This window comes from Protopterus annectens, chromosome 8.part0, assembly GCF_019279795.1.
Source record: "Protopterus annectens isolate FY-2018-M chromosome 8.part0, PAN1.0, whole genome shotgun sequence".
Lineage (NCBI taxonomy): Eukaryota > Metazoa > Chordata > Ceratodontiformes > Protopteridae > Protopterus > Protopterus annectens.
The window spans coordinates 224,511,719-224,535,227 of NC_056741.1; the positions used below are offsets into that span (position 1 = coordinate 224,511,719).

Here is a 23,509-nt window from a genome sequence, read left to right on the forward strand (position 1 = left end):
ATGCCCATCACTGCTGTCAGGACAGTGTGACCTATGGACAGGAGGCCTCATAATCTTGGGAGCATGCCTTGTTTATTTGCTTATGTTATGCTGTAAACTCTACACAACCTGGTCCGATTTTGGTATTGATTTCTGTTCCCTGTCAGGGCAAGTCCTATCCCATAACAGGGCTACAACCTACCCCGACTTTGTACTGTATTTTCTGTCAAGGTGAGTTGCCTCCAGCATGACTGTAATACACTGACCCTACACTCTGTTTCCTATCAGACTGAGCCACCCACAGCAGGGGTGTAACCTGTCCTGACCCTGTACTCTGTTCCCTGTCAGTATAAGCCCCTCCCCATCAGCAGATCAATAACCTTTCTTGACACTTTACTCCTCCCTTTCTAGGTGATCACCTAACCAAAGCCATGACAATCCCGTCATGTCTTGTGCTTCATTTCTGCATACAAGTCTCTTATTATATCTGCCCCTGTTGTTTCTTGCACTTTTGTGCGCTCAGTATACAGTGCATTCCTGAGGACCATTACTGGATCTCTTATCTACTGTTAGATTACCGGTATGGCAGTATACACTTATCAAATACATTCCAATTCCCAACTGTCTTTGTCATAATGCATTTTCCGGCAATATAGCAACAGCATTTTTTGTTGGGTTAATATGGGTGCTGTAGCACAATAATTATATTAATGAGGTGACAGTGTTATTCTTTATGAATCATAGGCATAATGCGATCTACTATCTGCCACAATCAGTGCTACCATGCTCATTTCTACATGTATCTAGGCTGGGAGGTTAAGTGCAGAGTCTGTGTGTACATATCACTGAGGAACCTATATCACCACTTCTTTATGCTAGTGATACATTGCATTTTGCAACCATGCTGTCCGGTGCTGCACATCATGTAGTGTGCACTACATGTGGCCTTTCATGCTGAGCTACCGTTTTATTCCTCCTCTTGACTGCAGAGTGAACACGGCCACTACAGATGTTGATCTAAGCAAGGCTTCTACCTGGTGCATTCAGGAAGCAAAACTCTTCCTCTGCTGGACCAGTATGATGGCCTCCTGTTTAAGAATGATGGCTGGCACCAGTATGTTGAAAAATGCTACTGACATCAACTGCTTTGACAAGCAGTGCAGCTCTGCCCAAGTCATTTCTCCTGCTTCTGAGTCCACTGATCTATCTCTCTAAAGGGTGTTGAAGGTCACTTTGTGGTAGGTTACTTGCAGGGATTATTGATGGCCTCTGCATCTACTGGTCAAAAAATGAAGACTTCTCTGAGAATTGTCGAGGGATCCCTTCTGAGTCACCCAGCAGTAGCAAGTGTGACAGAGCATCTCTTTGTGTAGCTGAAATAGATGCACAGGCAGCAGGCCTAATCTAATAGGCCACCAGAGATTAATCATTCCCATGATGTCAGCCATGAAGGTAACTGGCATCAGGGTTGGACTACCCCACTTTGGGTTGGTCAGGCATGTCCCTATATCCAATACCATACTCTTATGTCACTCCAAATTCTGTTTGAACTCCAGTCCTTTCCATCACTAGCTGTCTACCTATTGTCAGTCCATCTCTATTCAAAGTCTCCCATCTTATTTCAATACCACCCAATCAACTACCCTCCTTATCATATGCACTTGTCCTTGTTATCTTCCCATATTAGCCTTCTTAATGAATGGAAATCAGTACCCGTCTCACAGAAAATGCCCTTTTTCCTCCCACTGTCACTTGACCATTTCTGGCCTTACTATTTTTACTTTCATCCTCACTTATAAAGAAATGATTCAGTACTTTGCTGTGATTGTATTGTATAGGCTACTGTTAGTAACCATGCTGCAAGGTAAGCAAGTGTGCAGACCATCATGCATTCCACATTGTTGGCACTTACTCTTTGGACATAAAAATAGCAGTAATCAAACTGCAAAAACAGTCCTAGCATGACCACAGTGTTTTAATATACAGTCCTGTCCCCTGCATGATATCACAATACCTGAACTCATGCATACCATATCAGCATCTCAAAGTGTCATATTACAGCCTCTGCTTTACTTACAGCAGAGTAGTGGCATTATGAAACTTTCTGAATATCACTTCCCCATACCTTAAGACACTAATCCCACAGCTCCACCTAAAACGCGGCTTTTCAGCGCTTCTGTGGATCCCTAGTGATATCTGCATTGCTTACTGTACTTATTTCCTTGTTTCACTTGAAAGAAAGTTACTGTTTGTCATTTTTGCATTTAAGTTACCTGGCACTTGCTCACTAAAGCAATTATATAAGTCAGCACTAAAAAATTAAAAGCACTACACCCTCACAAACTCCCCCTGAAGTACCTTGCTCCCCATTGGCCATTTTTTTCAATCATAAAGAAATTCACAATACTATTCTACCATGTCCAAAGGTCAGTTGTCAATCTCCTCTCCAGTCCAGCTGGTGAATTTGGGAATCTTGAGGCAATGTTACAACTGCCTCATGTACACAGACAACCCTCTCCTCCTCCCAACAAATTCCAACACATGTGAGAGATGCAACCACATAGCCAAACTGGAGGCTAAGCTCTCTCAACTCAGTACTGGCATAACCAGTCAGGAGGAGAAGGAAACTACACTCACTACAATTCCAGTCTCACATAGACCTACCACGACAGCAAACCAAACACATAAACACACAAAAACATACTTGGAGGCTCTAAATAAAAATCTGCCTAAGCAGCAGAGACCTCCAAAGCAGACACCCACGTGCAACACATAGCTCACAAAGCCAGTGTGCAGAACAGTCACAGCCCTTAAGGCTAAACAACACACCTGATACACTTGTAATAGGTGACTATCATCAGGCACACTGACGTCCCACTCACCAGGCTGAACAAGGAGAAGGTCAAGGTGAGCTGCCTGTCGGGCACTAGGGTCCACCACATAACACAAGCACTCAGGTCACTCCAAGGCAAGTACAAATATGACTCAGTCATTGTCCAAGCTGGTGTGAATGACCTGAGACGTACCTCCCTGGACTACATGAAAAGAGACATAGAGGAGCTCTCTGAGCATGTAGCCCAGGCCGGTATGAACCTGACCTTGAGTAGCATCTTACCCTCACCAAGAATGATGCCACAGTATGAAGACAAGATTATCAATTTCAACAATTGGCTTAAGTACTGGTGTCATTCAAAGGGGATCCAATGCCTGTCAGCCTGGGATGACATGCTCGACAAGCCACGATGCTTCGCTAGGGACGGCTTGCACCTGTCAGCCCTGGGCTTTCGGATATTGGCAAAGGCTCTTGCTACCCCCATAGTGCCTTTTTTAGGCAAGGCTCAAAAGACAAACCCACCTCCATAGGTATCACAAGGGATAAGAAACTAAGAGTAATGCTACTCAACGCCAGAAGTCTAAACCTCAAGATGCACGCACTCGAAACTCTCCTTAGCATGGAGAACATCGATATCTGTGCAGTAACAGAAACCTGGTTCAAGGCTCTCGAGAGCACCCCAGCACTACCAGGTTATACCTCATACCATGCTTTTCGGCCCCAAAACTTGGACCGAACCACAAAAGGAGGGGGAGTATCAATATTTGTCAAAGATACCCACACCCCCAGGTTGGTGGCACAGCACGAAGCATCAGAGACTATCCATGTGCAACTAACAGTGGGTAAAACTGCCTTCCAGTTTATAGCCTGCTACAGACCATCCTCCCAAACCCAGGAACCGCACTCGGCCTTCCTGAGAACACTGGAAAATATGAAGGTCTCTCCAAACACCATTATATTGGGTGACTTCAACTACCCAACCATAGACTGGGAGCATTACTCTAGCTCCAACACCCTAGCCCAAAGGTTCCTAGAATTTATAAACTCAAATGCTATGGAACAACTTGTTACCACTCCCACAAGAGGGGAAAACATACTGGACCTGATCATCACCAACATGGGGACTCTATGCTCCAGACCAGAAGTGTATTCCTCACTGGTAAGATCAGACCATAAACTAATCTCACTGGATCTTCACATCCCGACCCCACCCCCTTTATAAACGCATTCTATGAACACCTTCAGGAATGCATGGATCATGCAATCCCAAATAAAACCAAGACCCAATCCTCCAAAGGCAGATATCCTGTCTGGTGGACCCCAGCCATAAACAAACTATACAATAGAAGGAGGAAGCTACTACATGATAGAGCAAAATCCCAAAAAGGGAAGGCATCTCTGATCAGTATTAGCAAAACGGGCACTCATAAAATCGTCTAAGGCCAGCTTCGAGAGAAAAATTGCACAGGACACTAAGGATAATCACAAGGCTTTCTTTAGTTATGTTAGGAACCTGGGTGGGAATTCCCAGATATGCTCAGAATTAGTCCAAAATGACAAAAAAATACACCGAACCCACAGACATTGCCAACATCCTAGATGACAGGTTCAGCGCAACCCCCCCCCACCAAAAATGCTAATATCTATCCCAGCAGAGTGCCTCCCCCCCGACATCTCAGATGCTCAGGTAAGAGCTGCCCTCTCCAAAGCAAGAAACACAACATCAATGGGACCAGATGGTGTCCTGGGCTGCATCCTACATGAACTCCAAGAAGAGCTAAACCCAAACCTAAAACTACTGTTCAATCTCAGCCTTACTACAGGATATGTACCCAAAGAGTGGCGTACAGCAACAGTGGTCCCTCTCCACAAAGGTGGTGCCTCAACGGATCCTGGAAACTATCGCCCCATAAGTCTCACTTGCTTGGTCTGCAAAGCTATGGAAAGGATCATCATGGACCTTATAAATAAAGATATTGGGGACCTGCAGACACTGGATCCTACCTAGTTCAGCTTTGTTAAGGGCAGATCCTGCCTCTTGAACCTGGTCGATTTCTTTGAAACAGTCACCAAGGCCATTGACAAGGGGAAGGTGGTCCACACAGCCTACCTGGACCTCGCAAAAGCCTTTGATACAATACCCCACTCGGGCATTATAGATAAGCTCACCAGCTTAAATATAAACCCCTATGTCACTAGATGGGTTGCAAACTGGCTCAAGGACAGAACCCACATGGTTAGAATAGCTGGAGCCATGTCAGACTCCAAACCAGTTACAAGTGGCATCCCACAAGGCTCAGTCCTGGGACCTCTCTTGCTCGGTATATATTTCTCAGAGGTACAGGCCAACATGGAAGGACTATGGCTGACCAAGTTCGCAGATGACTGCAAACTGGGTGCCATAATAGACTCTCCAGCCGACACAAGCATCCTCCAAAAGGGCCTCATAGAAACAGACAACTGGTGCCAGAGCCATGGCCTCAAGCTAAACGCCAAAAAGTGTATAGTCATCCCCTTTGGCAAAAACAAAGTGCCCACAAATTACCACATAGGTGGTAATCCATTAAGTACAGAAGAAGTAATTAGGGACCTGGGGACCCAAGTTGATAGCAATCTCTCATTTGACAACCACGTGGCCAAAGTGGTTAGAAAAATATTTTATATAGCACACCTAATCATGAAGGGATTCACATCTAGATCAGGGGAGGTCATCGTGCCTCTTTACTCATCCCTCATCAGGCCCATAATTGAGTACAATGCCCCCTTTTGGGATGTACCTTACCAGACACCTGCAGCAACTGGAAAGACCCCAAAAGTACCTCACCAAGAGGATCAAGGGGCTCAAACAGATGCCGTATGCTGCCCGGTTAAAGAAACTCCAGCTCTACTCAGTGGCATACCGCCTGCTCAGAGGCGATCTGTGCCTGACGTATAAAGCCATGTCCAACCCGGAATTAATGGACATGCTGCACCTCAGAAAATCCAAATCCCATAGAGCTACGCGCTCGAGGGACTTGAACCTCAGCACTGAAATAAATAGGACATGCTGGAGGGACAGATTCATAACCCAGAGGCTCCCTTCACTCTGGAATAAAATCCCAGTCCAGGTTAGGCAGAGTCCCTCACTTACTCTCTTCAAGAGGAATCTTGATGAGTGGATGGGAGATCGTAGGTTTACCCCGGGTATCACTTCTGTGTCACTGTTAGACAGAGGCACAGTATACTAACCTTGAAAAAGGGCATAGCAAAATTAATTTAATATGGGTGGCGAAAGCCATACACACTCTGGCTAGGCTTATAAATGCCCTAGGGCAGATAGCCTAGTATGAACCTAAAGGACAGAACAACTCTTGCACAGACCTATTTTAGCCTAAAGCAGTCAAACATTTTGAAAATCATTTGCCCAGAACAAGCCACATTCCAAGAATTGGCAGGATTGTTATTTTTTTAAGGGAACAAATGTTAAAAAAATTAAATCCCTGTAGAAGTTGTCAACTGCAAACTAATACAAGAACTCATACAACATGTAAGGCAGTGGGTGTATTTGGAAAACTTAAGGGGATCAGATTCTGTCTATAGACACAAAAAGGATGCGCACCAACATGAACACACAAGAGCTGGTGATTAAACAACCATACCATTTTCTAGGATGGCAGAAAGTGCTGAAACTAGACAGTCAAATGACATCCCACTTGCACTTAAGAAATTTTAAGAATATACATACAAAAAGTAATGTCTTTCAGCTTTTCCCAGTTAAGGGTCGCCACAGCAGAACTCCGGTCTGCTAATAATTGGCAGTGGATTTTTTTTTATGGTGCTGAGTTGCCAGCCTGATGCCCAACCTTCAAAGAAGGCACACCCATTCATGTACCTACCTGCATGTCTTTAAGGTCACTCGACCACGGGGAGGACATGCGGACTCCACACAGAAGCTGTGAATCGAACGGGAGAACCGTACAAACATCTGTGGGTCAGGTACTGTATGTAATGAAGACTGACATTCATAAAGAGTTCCTCCAATATGCAGGAGATGTAATTCAGATGGCACACACGACAGTAACAGGAAAATACTTTCCTCATTTTAGGTGCACATTTCACAGGGACTCCTGGAGGTAGATGAATAAACAGGAAGTAAGTGCTTCCGCTTGCAGTGGGATGTCACCTGGGGGTACAAAGCTCAGGTTAGTGAGGAAGGGTAAATCAACTTTGAGGTAAAGCATCTTAAGTTTAGTCCAGCAAAATGAAAGGACTCTACAACTGCAGGATCTTGAAAATGTACAAACAGTTTATATAGGAGGCTAGATGGCACCCCTTGTCTACCTTAAATTGAAGCAACCAACAATTTAATTTATAGAATGATTCAAACACTTGAAGAAGTTGTCAAAAAGCTCTTGGTACCTCAGGCATATACAGTAAACTCTCAGTTAACCGGCACCCATGGGAACTGGTAGATGCCGGATAGCTGTAATTTCTGGTTGCTTGAGAGTTACTATTAAAAATAGTCATGACTAACACTGTACCCTATACTGCTTGTTTGGTTGGACTTATTCTCAGGTTAGGGAGAGAGGAAATTTATTCCTATCTTCCTTTTTAAAACTCTAAAAACATAAGGTGCATTTCTGTAGGGAGGAACAGAAAGTGCAAAATATGAAAATTGTACTATATTTCTTCAGTTTTTATTTGTCATTTGTTTGAGAGTGCTGGTTGCCTAAGTTCCAGTTAATTGACAGTTTACTGTACAAATATTGTATCAAAACTTGCACATAACAATATGCTGAAGGACTATCTTGGGGAGAAAAAGTCAAAGGAGAAGTTATTGGATACATTTTTAGACTGGGGGGTCCATGCAGAAGTATACACAGTGGTATGCCTTAGTCACAGAGGGTTGGAGGACTTCTCCACAGAAACCTACATGAACACTGCTTCCTACGTCTATAATAAACCCCCATCCATTCAACCTGAAACTCATTACTAGCCCTATAATGCAAGGTATGCTCTGCTGTCGGTTTCTTTTTATTTTCATTATAGTTGTATTAGCATGGAGGGAATTTGGCATTGTAGTTATTCTATCTTTATCCTAACTGCAGACATGCTCCGCATAAAGGATGAAAAAACATATCTGCCACACTGTATAGATAAAGGTTTGTTTACCTAGTCTCCTGAAACAGTCATCATTTATTTGCACTCTTGACACATTACCAAAGCTATTAAACCTCTACTAACCCACCATATTTAGCTTACTTGCTAAAGAAACTAACAAGTTTACACACTGAACACACAAAACATAGATACCACCACCATCAAAATACCCTAGCTAATCTAAATTAGCCCCCAGTCCCAAAACTGTATATAGTTCAATAGAAATATGTTTTTGCATATATTCAAAATAAAATATATATTTTCTATCCACGTTGACATTTTTGTGTGGAGCTTTTCTCCCTGTGCATCTTCTGAATTTTTGTGCCCAGTCAGTTTTTTCTGTTCAAACTTACACGTATGACCTTCTCCACAAAAAAGCAGATCTTCACACCTAAATCAGACCTCAAGATATGTAATTAATTCAAATTAGAATAACAAAAAGAAAACCATAAGGATCTGCAGCAGCAAACAGTCAGTCATCATCATCTGGGATAGTAATCCTAGCCTTCTCATTAGGTAAAGGGTTCACAAGCACAAAGCAATGTCCAGATGGTATTTATTGTAAGATTATTAAAGTATTAAACAAAGGACTGATAACGCGAGCAATTTACGTCTTAAATATATCCTGTTAGGAAGGTGCTTTTTGAATAACAGGAAGGGTACACATGAGATCTCTTTCACAAGAGCATGCCAGTATAGTCTCACTTCCATGAAAGTAAAGAAATACTGCTGACAGACAGATTTTTTTAATCAAGTTTTAGCATATTTGATAGCCTAAAAGGCACAGTATCCAGTGCAGAATGGATAGTTTATAACAAATAATTTTTAACAGGGTTGCTTGCTTAGCATCATAAAAGTGTGATGAAATTTGTTGACTCTGATTACTAAAAATTCAATAAAGCATGCAAGACACAGTATCACAAGAAATGTTTGTAAACATGTTAGGTTTTGGAAAGAGTCCTGGATGGGTAACATGGATGAAATACCAATTGGGCAGTACTACAGAGTGAGTTAAGGCAAGTAGAGCTCATCAGATGAATGTGATAACTAGAACAGGTGCATGGGGTCTGTACTGGGGCTATTTCTTTTCAGTGTCTTCATACATGATCCTGCAGAAGGCCAGAGGGGAGATTTGTGTCATTTTGCTGAGTTGATGCAATACAAGAAGAGATACATAAGGAATGTTGGCAAGACTGAATGAATGGGAAAAAAAATCACTATTCCACCACAAGTTGCCAAATAAAATATAAATTGAAAAACATACACCTTGGCAACTATATAACTGTTATTAAACTACACAGAAATTAGCATTTTGGCAAGCCTCCTTCAAAAGTTCTAACAGTTACAAAATCAATGTCTTTATTAAATATAACAAGTTATATCCATTAAACCAATAAATTAAAAACACCATTTGACACCAATTAAACAAAACTCTCCCAGCCCTAAGCCCTTGGGAACCTCTTACACACATATTATACCATTTCTAACATCTATATACAATAATATATATTCTCATCTTATAACTATACACAAATTACATAAGGGGAAATAAACTCACAATAAATATTTCATTAAAAGTGAAGGAACTGACGAAGACATACAGCTCAAAAATTCAATGCAAAAAATGCAGACAAAATAAAGGAAATAGAAACTTAGAAAATGAGTACGTCATGGCTACTTGTCTATGGGTGGATATTGTAAGTGTGGATGGATGATTAAGGAGATGTCATTAGACTGCTTAAAGGTAAAAAATCAGTACAAGAAACATCACAAAAGCACAGTGAAATACTATGATGCAAAGGAAGAAGCACAATCAATACAAAATTAGATATTATGACTTATGCAATCACTAAGATTGTTTTCTGGAATAGTTTTTGCACTTCTGGAGACTTAAGCAGATAAAGGCCCAAATGGAACAAAGACAGAAGGCAGTTCAGTCTTGTGCAAAAAAAAAATGCATGTCCAGTATCATACCTTTCAATTGTCTAGATTTTCACAGAATGTCTGTTTCTCATAAAATTTGTGGTTTTCTGGCAAATCAGTGGGATGAGCCGAGGAGTGAAGTCACTAAATAATGACAAACATTTGAATTTCAGACTTCAAATCCTTCAGAAAATGTTTAACACAAACACGGTTACTCTACCAACTTTCTAAGTTTATAAGAGCAATATTTAAAATGAAGGTGACGCACAAGAAAAAAGGGCCCAACTTGTAATTAAAAGTTTAACAATGCTCAAGAAATGCCAAGTATGATTTCACACAAGACAGGGAGACAATAAAAAAGTCACCCTGAAAAGGAAATAAGGGCATAGACACTTAGTGGACTGTACTGCACAAAATAGCAAGGAAAGCAGTGATGATTAGGGTAGAGGTGATTCACAGACACAAGTAACAAAACCATATTAGGGTAAAATAAGGTGGCATGCAGTGTACGCCAATAAATGCAATAAGATATGAAATGAGGCTCCCCATACCAATGAAGAACAGTGAATATATGACTTACAGCATCAAATGTGGCAGAGTGAATGTCAGCAATTAAGGGTATACAAGATGCTGGAATGCTTGCAACAGCAGCAGTTATAACACAGATACCCATGTTTACCACTCCCAGAGCCAGAGCCCACAATGTTACATGCTGCAACCCTCCACTCAACTGCAAACATTACCATCAGCACCTATTTTACTGACACTTGACATCCCAGCAGACTGTAAATTGGATTAAGATATCACAAAGAAACGTATCAAACCATATTGTTCACATGTAGAATCAAGACAGATGTGTGTACAACCATATCCCAGTGAATGTTGAAAGTGTGTGTCGCTTTAACTATACTAAGTACAGGAACCCCATGTCACTAGATGGTTTGCAAACTGGCTAAAGGACAGAACCCATAAAGTTAAAATCGCTGGAGCAATGTCAGACTCAAAGCCAGTCACAAGTGGTGTCCCACAGGGATCTGTCCTGGGATCCCTCTTGTTCGGCATTTATTTCTCAGATGTTAAAGCAAACAAGGGAGGGCTGTGGCTGACAAAGTTCACAGATGACTGCAAACTAGGCGCCATAGTCGATACACCAGCAGACACACATCCTACAAAAAGGCCTCACAGAAACGGACAACTGGTGCCGGAGTCACGGCCTTAAACTAAATGCCAAAAAATGTATAGTCATCCCCTTTGGGAAAAACAAAGTACCCACAAAGTATCACATAGACAGCAACCCACTGAGTACGGAAAAAGTAATCAGAGACCTAGGGACCCAAGTCGACAATGACCTCTCATTTGACACCCACATTGCCAAAGTGGTTAGAAAAACATTCTACCTTGCACACCTCATCATGAAGGGATTCACATCCAGATCCAAGGATGTTATTGTACCCCTATATTCCTCCCTCATCAGACCCATGATTGAGTACAATGCCCCATTTGGTATGTACCTCATTTGCAACAGCTGGAGAGACCACAAAAGTACCTCACCAAGAGGATCAAGGGTCTCCAACATATGTCTTATTCTGCCAGACTAAAGAAACTCCAGCTCTATTCAGTAGCATACCGCCTGCTCAGAGGTGATCTCTGCCTGACGTACAAGGCCATGTCCAATCAGGATCTGATGGACATGCTCCACCTCAAAAAGTCCAAATCCATCAGGACCACAAGAGCTAAAGACTTAAACCTCGGCACAAGTATGAATAGGACATGCTGGAGGGATAGATTCATAACCCAGAGGCTTCCCATGCTTTGGAACAAGATCCCAGTTCGTATTAGGCAGAGCCCCTCACTGACTCTCTTCAAGAGAAATCTTGATGAGTGGATGGGAGATTGTAAGTTTACCCCAGGGGTCACATCTGTGTCACTGCTAGACAGGGGCACAGTAAACTAATTCTATTATATAAGGGGACCTTCATTGTGTCACTACTAGACAGAGGCACAGTATTCTACATTTATTCTGTACATTTTTTGTACCATTTCATGGGGTGGCAAAAACCACATCACTATGGCTAGGCTTATAAATGCCCCAGGGCAGATAGCCTAGTACTATACTATGAAACTATGGAGAAATGCTACAAATTTTGTAAACATTCACCTCACATACACACCAGTTCCTTGACATTCTGTTGTAGAGGAGCATATATGGTTTCCAAAAACTACAAAGGAGAAATATAACAATTGGTCGTAGGAGTCATTGACTGCATACACACCGTCATCAAGGCCCAAATTGATTTACACAGTGTCAGATATAGCCCCAGGAAGGGTGCTTTACAATGCTAAAGGTATAATGTTTCCATGTGCTACTCAGGTATTTCCTATGATTCTTTAATTTGAAACCCATTCTATGTAGGCCATTGTTTCCTGCAAAGACAGCATATAATACTATGCAAACAGAAACATGGAATGTTGGTAAAACATTTTTGAGCAACTAATGCTTCCATTGCTTTGTTGTACCTAGTGTGGCACTGCAGTATTCACTGGAGACCTGCAGCCAAATGTTTGTAGTGTTGTGCACAATGTTGCATGTCATGTTTGTGAGAAAATTGTTACATCACCAGGGAAACCACACAACAGGGCTCACCATACCTGTTGGAGTAGGGCAGTAGGATAAGGCAGCATTGGTACCTCATGCAAAACAGAGGTGGGTGCAGCACATCATGACACTAGCAAACGGGATATCTGGGCAACAATTAGAGGCCATAATACAGAGAACAAAGAATAAAATGATGCATGCATTACCAAACCCAGGTTATGCAATTAAGTGGATGGAATAGACAGTGTGTATCAAGCATTACCTTTCCCAGAGAGGTAAAGGGTGAGCAGGGCAAAGTCATCATCGTTTGCACAGATCAGAGGGACACAGTGACAGCAATGTTATTATATGACTCAGAATCATAGAAGGTGGATACAGTATCCGCAAAGTCTTGCAGCAGATTGTGTGGAGACAAGAATCACATCTTGCTGTGGTGGGCTAGCAATATCATGTCACAAATGTGTACTGTGGTGGCCACTGGTCTAAGGGCTTGATGTGGGCCAAGGCAGGGATAAAACAGAACAAAAGGAATGTGTGCGTGCACCCTCAGAAGGTGCTGCATCTCAGGAGACAACAACTGTACAATGTCCATAACTGAGAGGTTGTCCATAAGTAAGCCTGGCACTCTCTGCCCACTGCGGTAGGAATACTGATCATGTAGATATAGCTATAGGAGAGAGAACCTTCAGGTTGGTGAGGTGTCCAGGAATGGTCTGGGTCATATGGATATGCCTGACATGTGATCAGACTCTTCAGAGCTAGACCTTTCTATAGCAGTGGATAGCAGGGCCTGCAGAGACAGACTGGAGAACGGTTACCCTTTGCTTTTTAGATGAACCAAAAGATACATCGTTAGCCACAAATGACTTTAGCATCACCATCTGCACATTGTCCCTATAGTCTATGTCACTGTGCTGTACCAGAAACCATCCTTCAGGCCTTCCAGGTGTTGCACATCTCTCTACATGCCATTCAGGACACTCACCATGTCCATAATAGTCTGGTAGTCTGTGCTTGGAACAACAATCTGCATATCCACTGATAAATGCAAAGTGTTGAAATCAATCAAGTCATAACTGAAGTCATTGGTTCATAGGTGTGTACTAGGCTAATTGCCCTGAAGCCTTTACAAGCCTAGCCCATGGAAGTACCCTGGCATAGTGCCGCCTGACGTTAGTTCCCAGTACCTCTATCAAGTACAGCCACTGGCGTGATCCCCTGGGTGAACTTTCTATTTCCCATCCACTCATCAAGATTTCCCTTGAATAGGGCCAGTGAGGTGCTCTGCTTGACATGTATGGGAAGTTTATTCCAGAGCACGGACAGTCTCTGTGTTATGAACCTGTCTGAATACCACCATATTTTTATGTTGTGAGGTTTATACTCAGAGACAGTGCAGCTCAAAAATGTCTATGCTGGGGACTCCTGTTTAGCTTGGGTGGAGATTCACAGTTACAAGATGTCTGCCAAACACAGGTGTGTCTGGAGATTCAGCCTGTTCCTGCACAGAGTCTTCATAAGTACGGTGTGTGTGTGTGTCCTTCAATATTAGTGTTGCTGCAAGTGCCACTGTTTCAACAGATTATACCACCACCATCAGTCATGTGGTGTCCTGTTGTATTAGGGTCTTCACCAACAGAACCCATGAAAGCATAAAAATATACCTGTGATAACACTCAAGTAAATGACCCTGCATAATAAGGATACTGGTAGAATTAAGTCAGCAAATACCATATGGAGAACCAAATACCTTGTTGTGCAGACTGTTGCAGTTGAAGTCAGTCAGCGAATACCATATGGAGACCCGTTTACCTTGTTGTGCAAGGTGTTGCAGTTGAAGCCTAGAGGTACTTGGAGGAAATATAGACAGAACCCTCTAGCTGAAAAACTCCTGCCTTACATACACTGTAGTCTACAATATGACAATATAAATGTTAATACTAATCAGGTACACCTGGTATATACACTATTGCAGTTGTCTTCAGCCAGCTTCCTCACCGAGGTCATGACCATGTGTGAGGGTCCACTTCCCCTCCCAGATGGACACCAGGAACTTATTTCAGCTCTGTGAGTTGGTTCTGTGTTGACAGTCCACCTTTCATGGTGGATACATCCTTTACACATCCCATGACTTGCTCTTTGACATGCAATATCATATCAGTTACCCTTTGCCAAGTATGATATAGAATGCTGTAATGAACAGCACTGATGTCCTGCAGTAATCCCCTGCCACATCTGCCTCCAAAAAGCTTTGTTCAGGTTACTTTTCTTCAAGGTATTCATACCACATATGTAGGGGCCTGCTGTAACACACCTCAATTTCCTGAATAGTAAACTTTTATATTTGTTACTTGTCCCATGGATCTATAACTTGAGGTGTACACATGTGGTTGCACAAGTTAATTAGTGTTTATGCTTGGCTGTGTGTGTGTGAATGCCTCTTATTACTGTATGCTGCCATCAACACCATATGGTGACTACTTATCTGTTCCCCTCCTTTCCTATACAAACTACAGCAATGGGAATTTTAACATGATGGCCTTTCCTTTATCAATGTATTAAATTCTAATAATACTCTGCACACCCTCCTTCCCCAACAGTATATATTGACACACCTCACCCTATATACAGGGTCCACCATATCCTGTGTGTTATGTGATGTCCTATGTAAGTGGTTCCCCAAAGTGTTCTCTACCAACAGCTGGACATGAAAGTATCATCTCAATGTGATGTATTATCACTTCCTCTGTTGCTTTCATCCACCATGGCTGTATAGCACAATGTGTGTGTGTGTGTGTGTGTGTGTGTGTGTGTCTATTATATATATATATATATATATATATATATATATATATATATATATATATATATACATACACATACACACACACACACACACACATACACATATATACATACACACACACACATTACCAATGTATTGTCTTTCTTTAGTATGCCTACTTAAAAGCCAGTGCCCTAAAGCAGTAGTCTACTAATTTCACAGCTACTTGTAATAGCATGGTGTCTTGCAATGTGGTATCCCTGCTTTATAATGCACTCATTCGGGCCTCATAGGATGTAGTTATGTTACTTATGGAACTATCACAGCAGTCTTTAAATTACTACCTTAAGCACTGCACTATGAGCACTAAGCAGAATTATGCTATATGCTCATGTAAGGCATGTGCGAAGTTCATAGCATTGTGGGTCTGCATTACAGAACTTTTTTTGAAGTGTCTCACTGCCATGCTGCAGTGTGGGTAACATGATTCCTGAACATGTATTTGGATGCAGAGGGCTACCATGATGGTACTTGAGCAGACCTGACTGAGTAAACATGGCTGCTTCTGGCACTGGAATGACAGGCTACTGTATGATGTCCAATGAAGAGAAGGATTTTCTTTCTTCCTCGTTAGCGACTTTCAGGAGCCCCTTCTAAGTAAAATCCAATGGCATCTTTGCACAAAGTGGATGAGCTTAGCAGTGCACTGTGGGATGCCACTGACATCGTTCTTTCTCATGAGCAGTGCATGCATCCTTATTGCAGCCTGCAGTGCCATCACCCTAACCTGCTGAGCTCTGTTTAGGGAAATAGTAAGAATCATTTCTTTTTTATTTCACAGGCCAACAACATATTAGGTTTATCCTGTTTTTTTTGCAGTGGCTGGCTGTGGAATGGCGTTATAACACAGAGTGATGGTGCAGGTGACATGGGCATCCTTTTTGTTGAGAGGGTGCATATGCATGTGCACTACTGCAGTTCACTGCTCTGATATTATGCATTATATGTGTGCATTGATGTGTCCTCTTTTTGCTTTAATTTCCTTTCTTTGGTCCATCTGTGGCAACAGAAGAGCAGCAGCTGTTGCCTCAGCCTGTTCCGGTCAGTGTCACAACAGCTGGCAACTAGTGGTTGTCATGCTTTCCCCCTTAGCAGAGGGACAGAGGTCTGTCTGTTGAAGGTGACCTGCAATGGTCAGTGGTGATCTCCCTTGCCAATGGTTTGGAGAGGAGCAGAAGCTACTCTTCTGATAGTGGCCCAGAAGGGGGTCCCCTGTAGTCTGTTAGTAACAGCTGTACAAGGACTTAATGTGGCCCAGAAGGGGGTCCCCTGTAGTCTGTTAGTAACAGCTGTACAAGGACCTAATGACTCAAGTGCAAACAGCATTCATTTTTACACTGGGGCTCCCAGTGGTTGTGGCTGCCCATCAGAATTTAGCTCTGAGCCCACTGCTGTGGACAACATTAACAAGCAGGGTGGAGGGGACAGGTCATGTGCAGATGATGGGGCATTACAGGCAGACGCTGAGCAAGAACATCAACAAAGGATAGGAGAATGGAATGCCAAACTGAAGGCACAATGGGATAAAACTGAGTATTAGACATTTGAAATGGTGGCAGAAGAAGATGGAAACAGAGATAGAGTAGAAACCAATGGAACATGTTAGCAGCTTCAGGTTTCTGAGAGGGGTGGTCGAGAAGAAAGGATGTCTGAATGAAGAAGTTGAAACTAGAATCAGAGGAGCTGCAGCCAACTGACAAAGAGTGTCAAGGATAGTGTATAACAGATGAAGAAATGAGAACATAAGAGCAGAATCCAAAGTAGCTCCAATTACAGAAAAAGTCCAAGGGAACAGATTACAGCATTTTGGACACATACAGGAAAGCAGAATACAATCTGGTGAAGAAGATTTGGCAGACAGAAAGAAAGCAAGAGGATATGAGGTCATCCAGCAAAGAGTTGGATGGATTATGTATGAGAAGACCTGTAACAGTCAGTCATGAGCGTCAAAGAACGTAGGACAGTGGCACTTATAGGGAGAGATAGCAACAACTGGTAACACCCCAACCCTATGTAGAAAAATGGACAAAAAGGGGTTGATGATGATGAGGCTGGTGTCACCTGACTTGTGCAGACAGCTGAGCATTTACTTCACAACTATAGCACTGCCTGGCATGGCTGGTTGAATGAAGTGACTGGCAGGCCTCAACTACTGGGACTCCAGACACACAATCTGCAGAAATTGTCAGCCAGAGAGGTCAGTGATATTTGTATGAGATGGCCTCTGAACTAGGGTGCCATCCATATTTTATTTTACATTTGTTAACCGGGAAGGTCCGACTGGATATATGTCTATTTTCAGCGGAGGCCCAGGGAGAAAAGCTCCATACAGTAGACATAAGACAGACAACATAATACACTATAAAATACAATAGAAAAATACAATCCAGAGAAATTTTTTACATATTTATATAATTAAACTATTCCACTACAAGAATAATTCAAGATAGAGGTTATACAATATATTTGTAGGTCATTTTCCAAGTTCCCAGCCCAACATTCAAGAGGTTCATACACATTTGTGGGTTTCTTTGTAGGTTACATAAAAACGTTCTAGATTTCACTTATATCTTGCCCATCTCCCATATATGTCTTTCCAAGCCTCATTTGTATATGTCTTCCCATGTCTCATTTGTCATTCAGTCCTCTCCATCACAAAGTGTCCACCCCCTGTGTTCATTCCCTGTTGTCCCCACTATTTGTCTCAGTTTTGTGCCTATCTGCATGTGTTTTAAGTTTGTCTGTGGGCCTCTATGACATTCCCTTCTCCCTCACAACTGTTCTTTACTACTTTCCTTATCTACTCTACCTCTTCTTATATGAAAAACAGGAGCCTTCTCAAAATATTCACTTTTTCTTCCACCTCTTATTCCTTGTGTGCTTTCCACTGCTTGCTTTTCTCTTCTTTTTAATTTTGCTACTCCCCTTCAACCCCATTTATATGGAGAACTGGACTGACTCTTTGCTAAACTGCCCTCTTTGGACTGTCTGCAACTGTGAGCATGGCAGCAGTGAGGCACTTTGTTTCATGCATGAGCGCAATGGCCACAAGCACACTTGGGCATGCTTGCTTGGCTTTTCGGTGACACAGACCACTTTGCTGACACACACTTTGTTAGCATGGCTCCTGCACTGCACACTTGGGCATGCTTGCTTGGCTTTTCGGCGACACAGACCACTTTGCTGACACACACACTTTGTTAGCATGGCTCCTGCACTGCACACTTGGGCATGCTTGCTTGGCTTTTCGGTGACGCAGATCACTTTGCTGACACACACTTTATTAGCATGATTCCTGCACTGATTTTGTCATTATTTATTCCTGTAACACAGTTCCATTGGTGTCCTATACACACTCAAGATTATTTCCATTATGCATTCTGTTTCATATGTAGGCAGCTACAGGCATACCTCTCAACTGTCCAGAATATCTGGATTTTTGCTGAATGTTTTTGTTTTTTTTCATCATAAAATTTGTGTTTTTCTGGCAAATCACTGATGAGTGAAGTCACTAAATGACTGGCTTCATATCCTTCAAAAAAAATGCATGCTAACATAGATTATGTTGTTATAGCAATGTTCCAAGTTTAAATGAGCAATAATTATAATCTTTCCTTATTTTTGGGCCTTTGTCACCTCATTATTTTAGGCTTTGTACAGATTGAGAGGTATGGCTTCATACCATGTTGCACCATAGGTTGCATGACTATCTATGCACATTGGCCTGTGTGTGACAAACAGATACCATAATTTAGAGGCTTTAATAGGTGTGTGCAAGCAGATATGATGCTGGGCAAGAAATGAATGGCCCTGTATTCTTACCTTATAAGGCCCATTATTGGGTACAACGCCCCATTCTGCATGTACCTCACAAAGCACATGCAGCAGCTGGAGAGACTACAGAGGTTCCTCACCAGGAGGATTTAGGGCCTCAAAAATCTACCATACACAGGCTAAAAGCCCTATTCTTCTACACTGTTTCACACAGACTACTCAGAGGTGACCACTGTCTGCCATGCAAGGTGATCTCGGTCCCCGCCATGATGAGACTGCTGCATATCTGCAAGTCAATCTCCACTCAAGTAACCTGCACACGTGGCCTCAACCTGGTCTGTGACACCAATAGGACTTGCTGGCGGAACAGATTTGTGTCTCAGAGACTCCCCATCTATGGAAGAGACTCCCTCTCCACATCAAACAGAGTACCTCTTTACCCCTTTTAAGCACAATCTGGATAACTGGATGGCAAATAGAAAATACATCCCGAGGATTCCACCTGTGTGTCCCTGCTGGACAGGGTCATTGGGTGCTGATTTGTCTATGCATGGGCTAAACTCTTGACTAGGTTTATAAGGGCCTCAGGGCCAATAGCCTAGTAACTTTCTATGATCCCAGATAGCTTTTTTGACATTGATATATATGTATAAGCTTGGTGATTAATGGGATGAATAAAGGTTGGATGGACATATTACAAATTTAGTAATCTAGCATTATTTGCATGCTGGTTACACTGCTCTCCTTGGTTAAGTACTGTACTTGAAAAAAAGAAAAAATAGGCATGAATTAACAGTCACAAGCTACCGAAGCTGTCACACAGTTATGGACATGCTCAGATGTCTGCCGATTACATGCAAATTATCTACACCCTGCGATTCCAGACTAATGGAGGAAAGTGGCAATGGGAAGGATGTACCTTTTCATTTTACAGTTTATTTACAGAGCTGTGACTGTTCTGTTCTAGTAGCGGAGTAGCAATGAAAAGATTGAACACAGATATATTTTCATTTTACAGTTTCTGTGCAGAGCTGTGGCCTCTCTGTACTAATAGGGAAAGTGACAATGGAAAGGCTGAAAAGATGCCTCACTTTTCATTTTACAGTTTCATTACAGGAAACAGAAAAAAGGTCATACACACTGGAACACATTTTTGCGATTAATAATTCCAAACATCAAGCTAGGAACTAGTGATTTAAATTTTCAAAGTTCTCAGACTGCTCAAGAAAAAAAAATGTGTGTTCACACCATATTTATTTAGAATGTTGCAATTTGATGATAATTAATAAAAGCAACGGAAAGCTGCTTGCCAAAAACATTACTCAGTGTTAAAGGAATTACTGTGTCCAGAACTGAAAAGGTTAAGAAACAACATGAAAATGCTTCAATGAAGGGGAAGTCTGGTGCCAAGAGTGTCATCATTATGAGTAATGGATGTTTATTTAATAAAAGCAGCCACTACTAGAACAATGATAAGACAAGAGTATTTGCTGGAAATAAAATTCTAACTGTAAGTGAGACGGGAAAGCAATAATCTCCAAAACTCTAACTCTCCAGGACTCCTACCCTTTTAAACAGCTTTAGTCATACACATCGCTTTCAAGGCTAAAAGAATGAATCATAGCTGAATCATTGTCCCAATGAACTTCTCAGCACTATTCATCTCAACAACAGGCTTGCCTTTCACTGTAACAGAGAGGCACATTTCTTATTTGCATTCACTGGAAGTTCAAAGAGACTCATCAATGAAACAAGTTTGCATCGCTGCAGGGAAGAAAAGTTTGCATCACCACAGGGAGAGGTGCAGCATGACAACACAGTGTTCAGATGTCATTAGAAAAACACAGTACCCATCTTCCTGCAGGAGCTTCCCATTTGGTCATGAAGAAATGGATGATTATTAGTTTAGCATACAGAGACACAATATGGTCAGTGCACAGTGCACACTCACACACTTCAGCTGAAAAAGACAGTTTTTTTTTTCATCTACATATATACTGTAATTCAACTCAAACCTAGGGGACCACTGCCTCTCCTATGTAAGCAGGATTGAAGCGGTGTCTACAGAAACAGCTGTAGTGCAAGAACCCCAAACCTGTAGACCTCAGCAAGCCTAACATTGCTCCAGCACGGAATCCATTGAGAAGTGATTAAAAGAGAAAAAAATGGGGTGCCTTGCATGCTTAAATGATTGAGTACAGTGCATATTACAACGCAGGTCTTTTCACATTACAACCTAATGGACAGAAACTATCTAACTGACATCCAGGCGTAATTGAAGTGTATTAACCCACCGTCGAGTTCGCGCGGGAATGGGCGTGTCCGCCGTGATTGACATGCCGTTGGGCGTGACTTGATAACGACAACTACCATGATTGATACAACGCGCTTACTGTTTATTACGTCACTATAGATTTCCATTGAATAATAATATAATATAATAAACTTACTGATGTACCTGAAGGTGTTACATCTAGTATTTATCGCTATCCATTGACACACAGTGCTAATACACTCAATTAAAGAAAGACAACTTAAAAAAAAAACTAAGTACTAACAACGCGGATGACATTGCTTTCAATTCAACTTTGTTTCAAAATTTTTTTAGTCATCTCAAAGAGTACCAGGATGCTGAAGCAGTCGATCTTGATGAAGGGTCTGACAAGGAAAACTGACTCCATTGAGTGCTTTGCTGTCTTTGAAATTGAAATAGAAGTAGTAGTAGTAGATTTGCCAAATAAAGATCTAAGTTTGATTTGAATGCAATGGCATCCACGTTATTATTACTTTGTTTTTTGGGTTTGTTAATTCTTTGTTTGCCTTTGGTTATTGAGCACTGTAGTTTGATTTGAAAGCAATGGCATCCGCGTTGTTAGTACTTAGTTTTTTGGGTTTGTTTGCTTTCGGTTATTGAGCGCTGCAGTTTGATTTGAAAGTAATGGCATCCGCGTTGTTGTTACTTAGTTTTTTGGGTTTGTTAATGATATGTCAAAGATATGAATGTATTGCAAGGCGGTGGGATTTTAAAGCAAAGATATGATTGCAAGGCGGTGGGCATGGCAATCTGCATGCTCGGAGCCGTGGGAGTAGTAAGCAACATGCTAGCAGGCGGGGTTTGGGAGGGGCTTGCTACTGCGCATCCGGTGGGTTAATACACTTCAATTACGCCCAACATCCATTATTTAGAAGGGTGGTATAGGCGTTTCCTTCTAGCCATTTATTAAAAGTTGCCTCAAATGGTTTGGCAGCAGTACTATGAAAAATTTCATCAAGGTAAAAACAGTTGAAACTGCCAGATCACAGCCAAGCAAAAGAACAGCTTAGGTTGGTAGGCAAATGTGACAAATAAATTTAACGTCCTAGCCTTGAGTGATTCTTTGTTCTTCAAGAAAAATACGTTATTGTACATATCCAAACCTCTCTGGATACTTGCACAGAACAGAATTTTTATTTTTTTATTTCACACAAGTACTTTACAGGTCATTGTCTAATTATCTGTTTAATGGACGGACACACTGAGTTTACAAACAGTGACCCTCCCACAAATGATACTTAAATGTCTTAACATTGTAGCATTAGATCTGTACTCTGAAATGTGTTTGAAAAATGTTAGAATGTAACACTAGGACTGCACTCTGAACCAAGTCTGCAAAAAAAAAAAAAAATCAGAATGCAACACTAGGCTGTACTCTTAACCAAGTCAGAAAACAATATCAGAATGCAAACCACTGCTTTCACGCAAATAAATATTTAGAAATGTTGGCAGTAATGTGTTTAATAAAAAGGATAGTCTGCATGCCTAGAAATTGTTACATGACATTGCGTGGAACATCAATACATTTTTCCAGGCCTGAAGTGCTAATTTAAATGTATAAACAACACATGGTTCTGCCTTACTTAAGCCATTTCGCATACTTTTACCTACTTCTTTACAGGAAACTAATGAGCATGATGGATTTTGTAACTTACAGTTGAAATTATGCCACCAATTTATCATTCATGGTTCTGCAAAATCACAAATTAACTATGTCAGCTTACCCAGTGCTTTGAGGTACTCATCCATGTTTTCTTGAGAGACAAAACTGTAATAACCACTTAAATTTTCCTTAGACATCTTTTTGCTTCTGTCTTGCCTCCTTCCTCTCCTAAATCAGACTGTAAAGCTGACACAGAAACCATTTAATTAATCCCAGCCTACAAATTTTCCTCTTTCAGTTTACTTGGTCATAGCCCTTCCCACTCTCCTCCCCCCAGGTCTCAGATACTCCTCTGTTTGTTAGTTGTTCAGTGTATCTGGTAAGCAAACGGGAGCAGCTTTAGTTAGCTTCTCATATGTTGCAAGATTGCTTCAGAATAAAAGTGAAAATGTTGAACGTATAACAACCAAAGACAGATTCATTGTGCCTGTCAGTAGGCTTGA

General features: G+C 41.7%; 1 protein-coding gene across 1 annotated transcript in view; it reads right to left on the reverse strand.

The window, feature by feature from the left end:
- The window catches only part of LOC122808715 (retinol-binding protein 1-like), a 261,322-nt gene extending 238,044 nt beyond the window's left edge, over positions 1–23,278 (reverse strand). The window contains exon 1 of the mRNA XM_044079704.1: positions 23,128–23,278. Coding sequence (XP_043935639.1) covers positions 23,128–23,203 — 76 coding nt within the window. The 5' untranslated portion in view covers positions 23,204–23,278. The remainder of the gene's footprint in view (positions 1–23,127) is intronic.
- Positions 23,279–23,509: the final 231 nt, after the last annotated feature.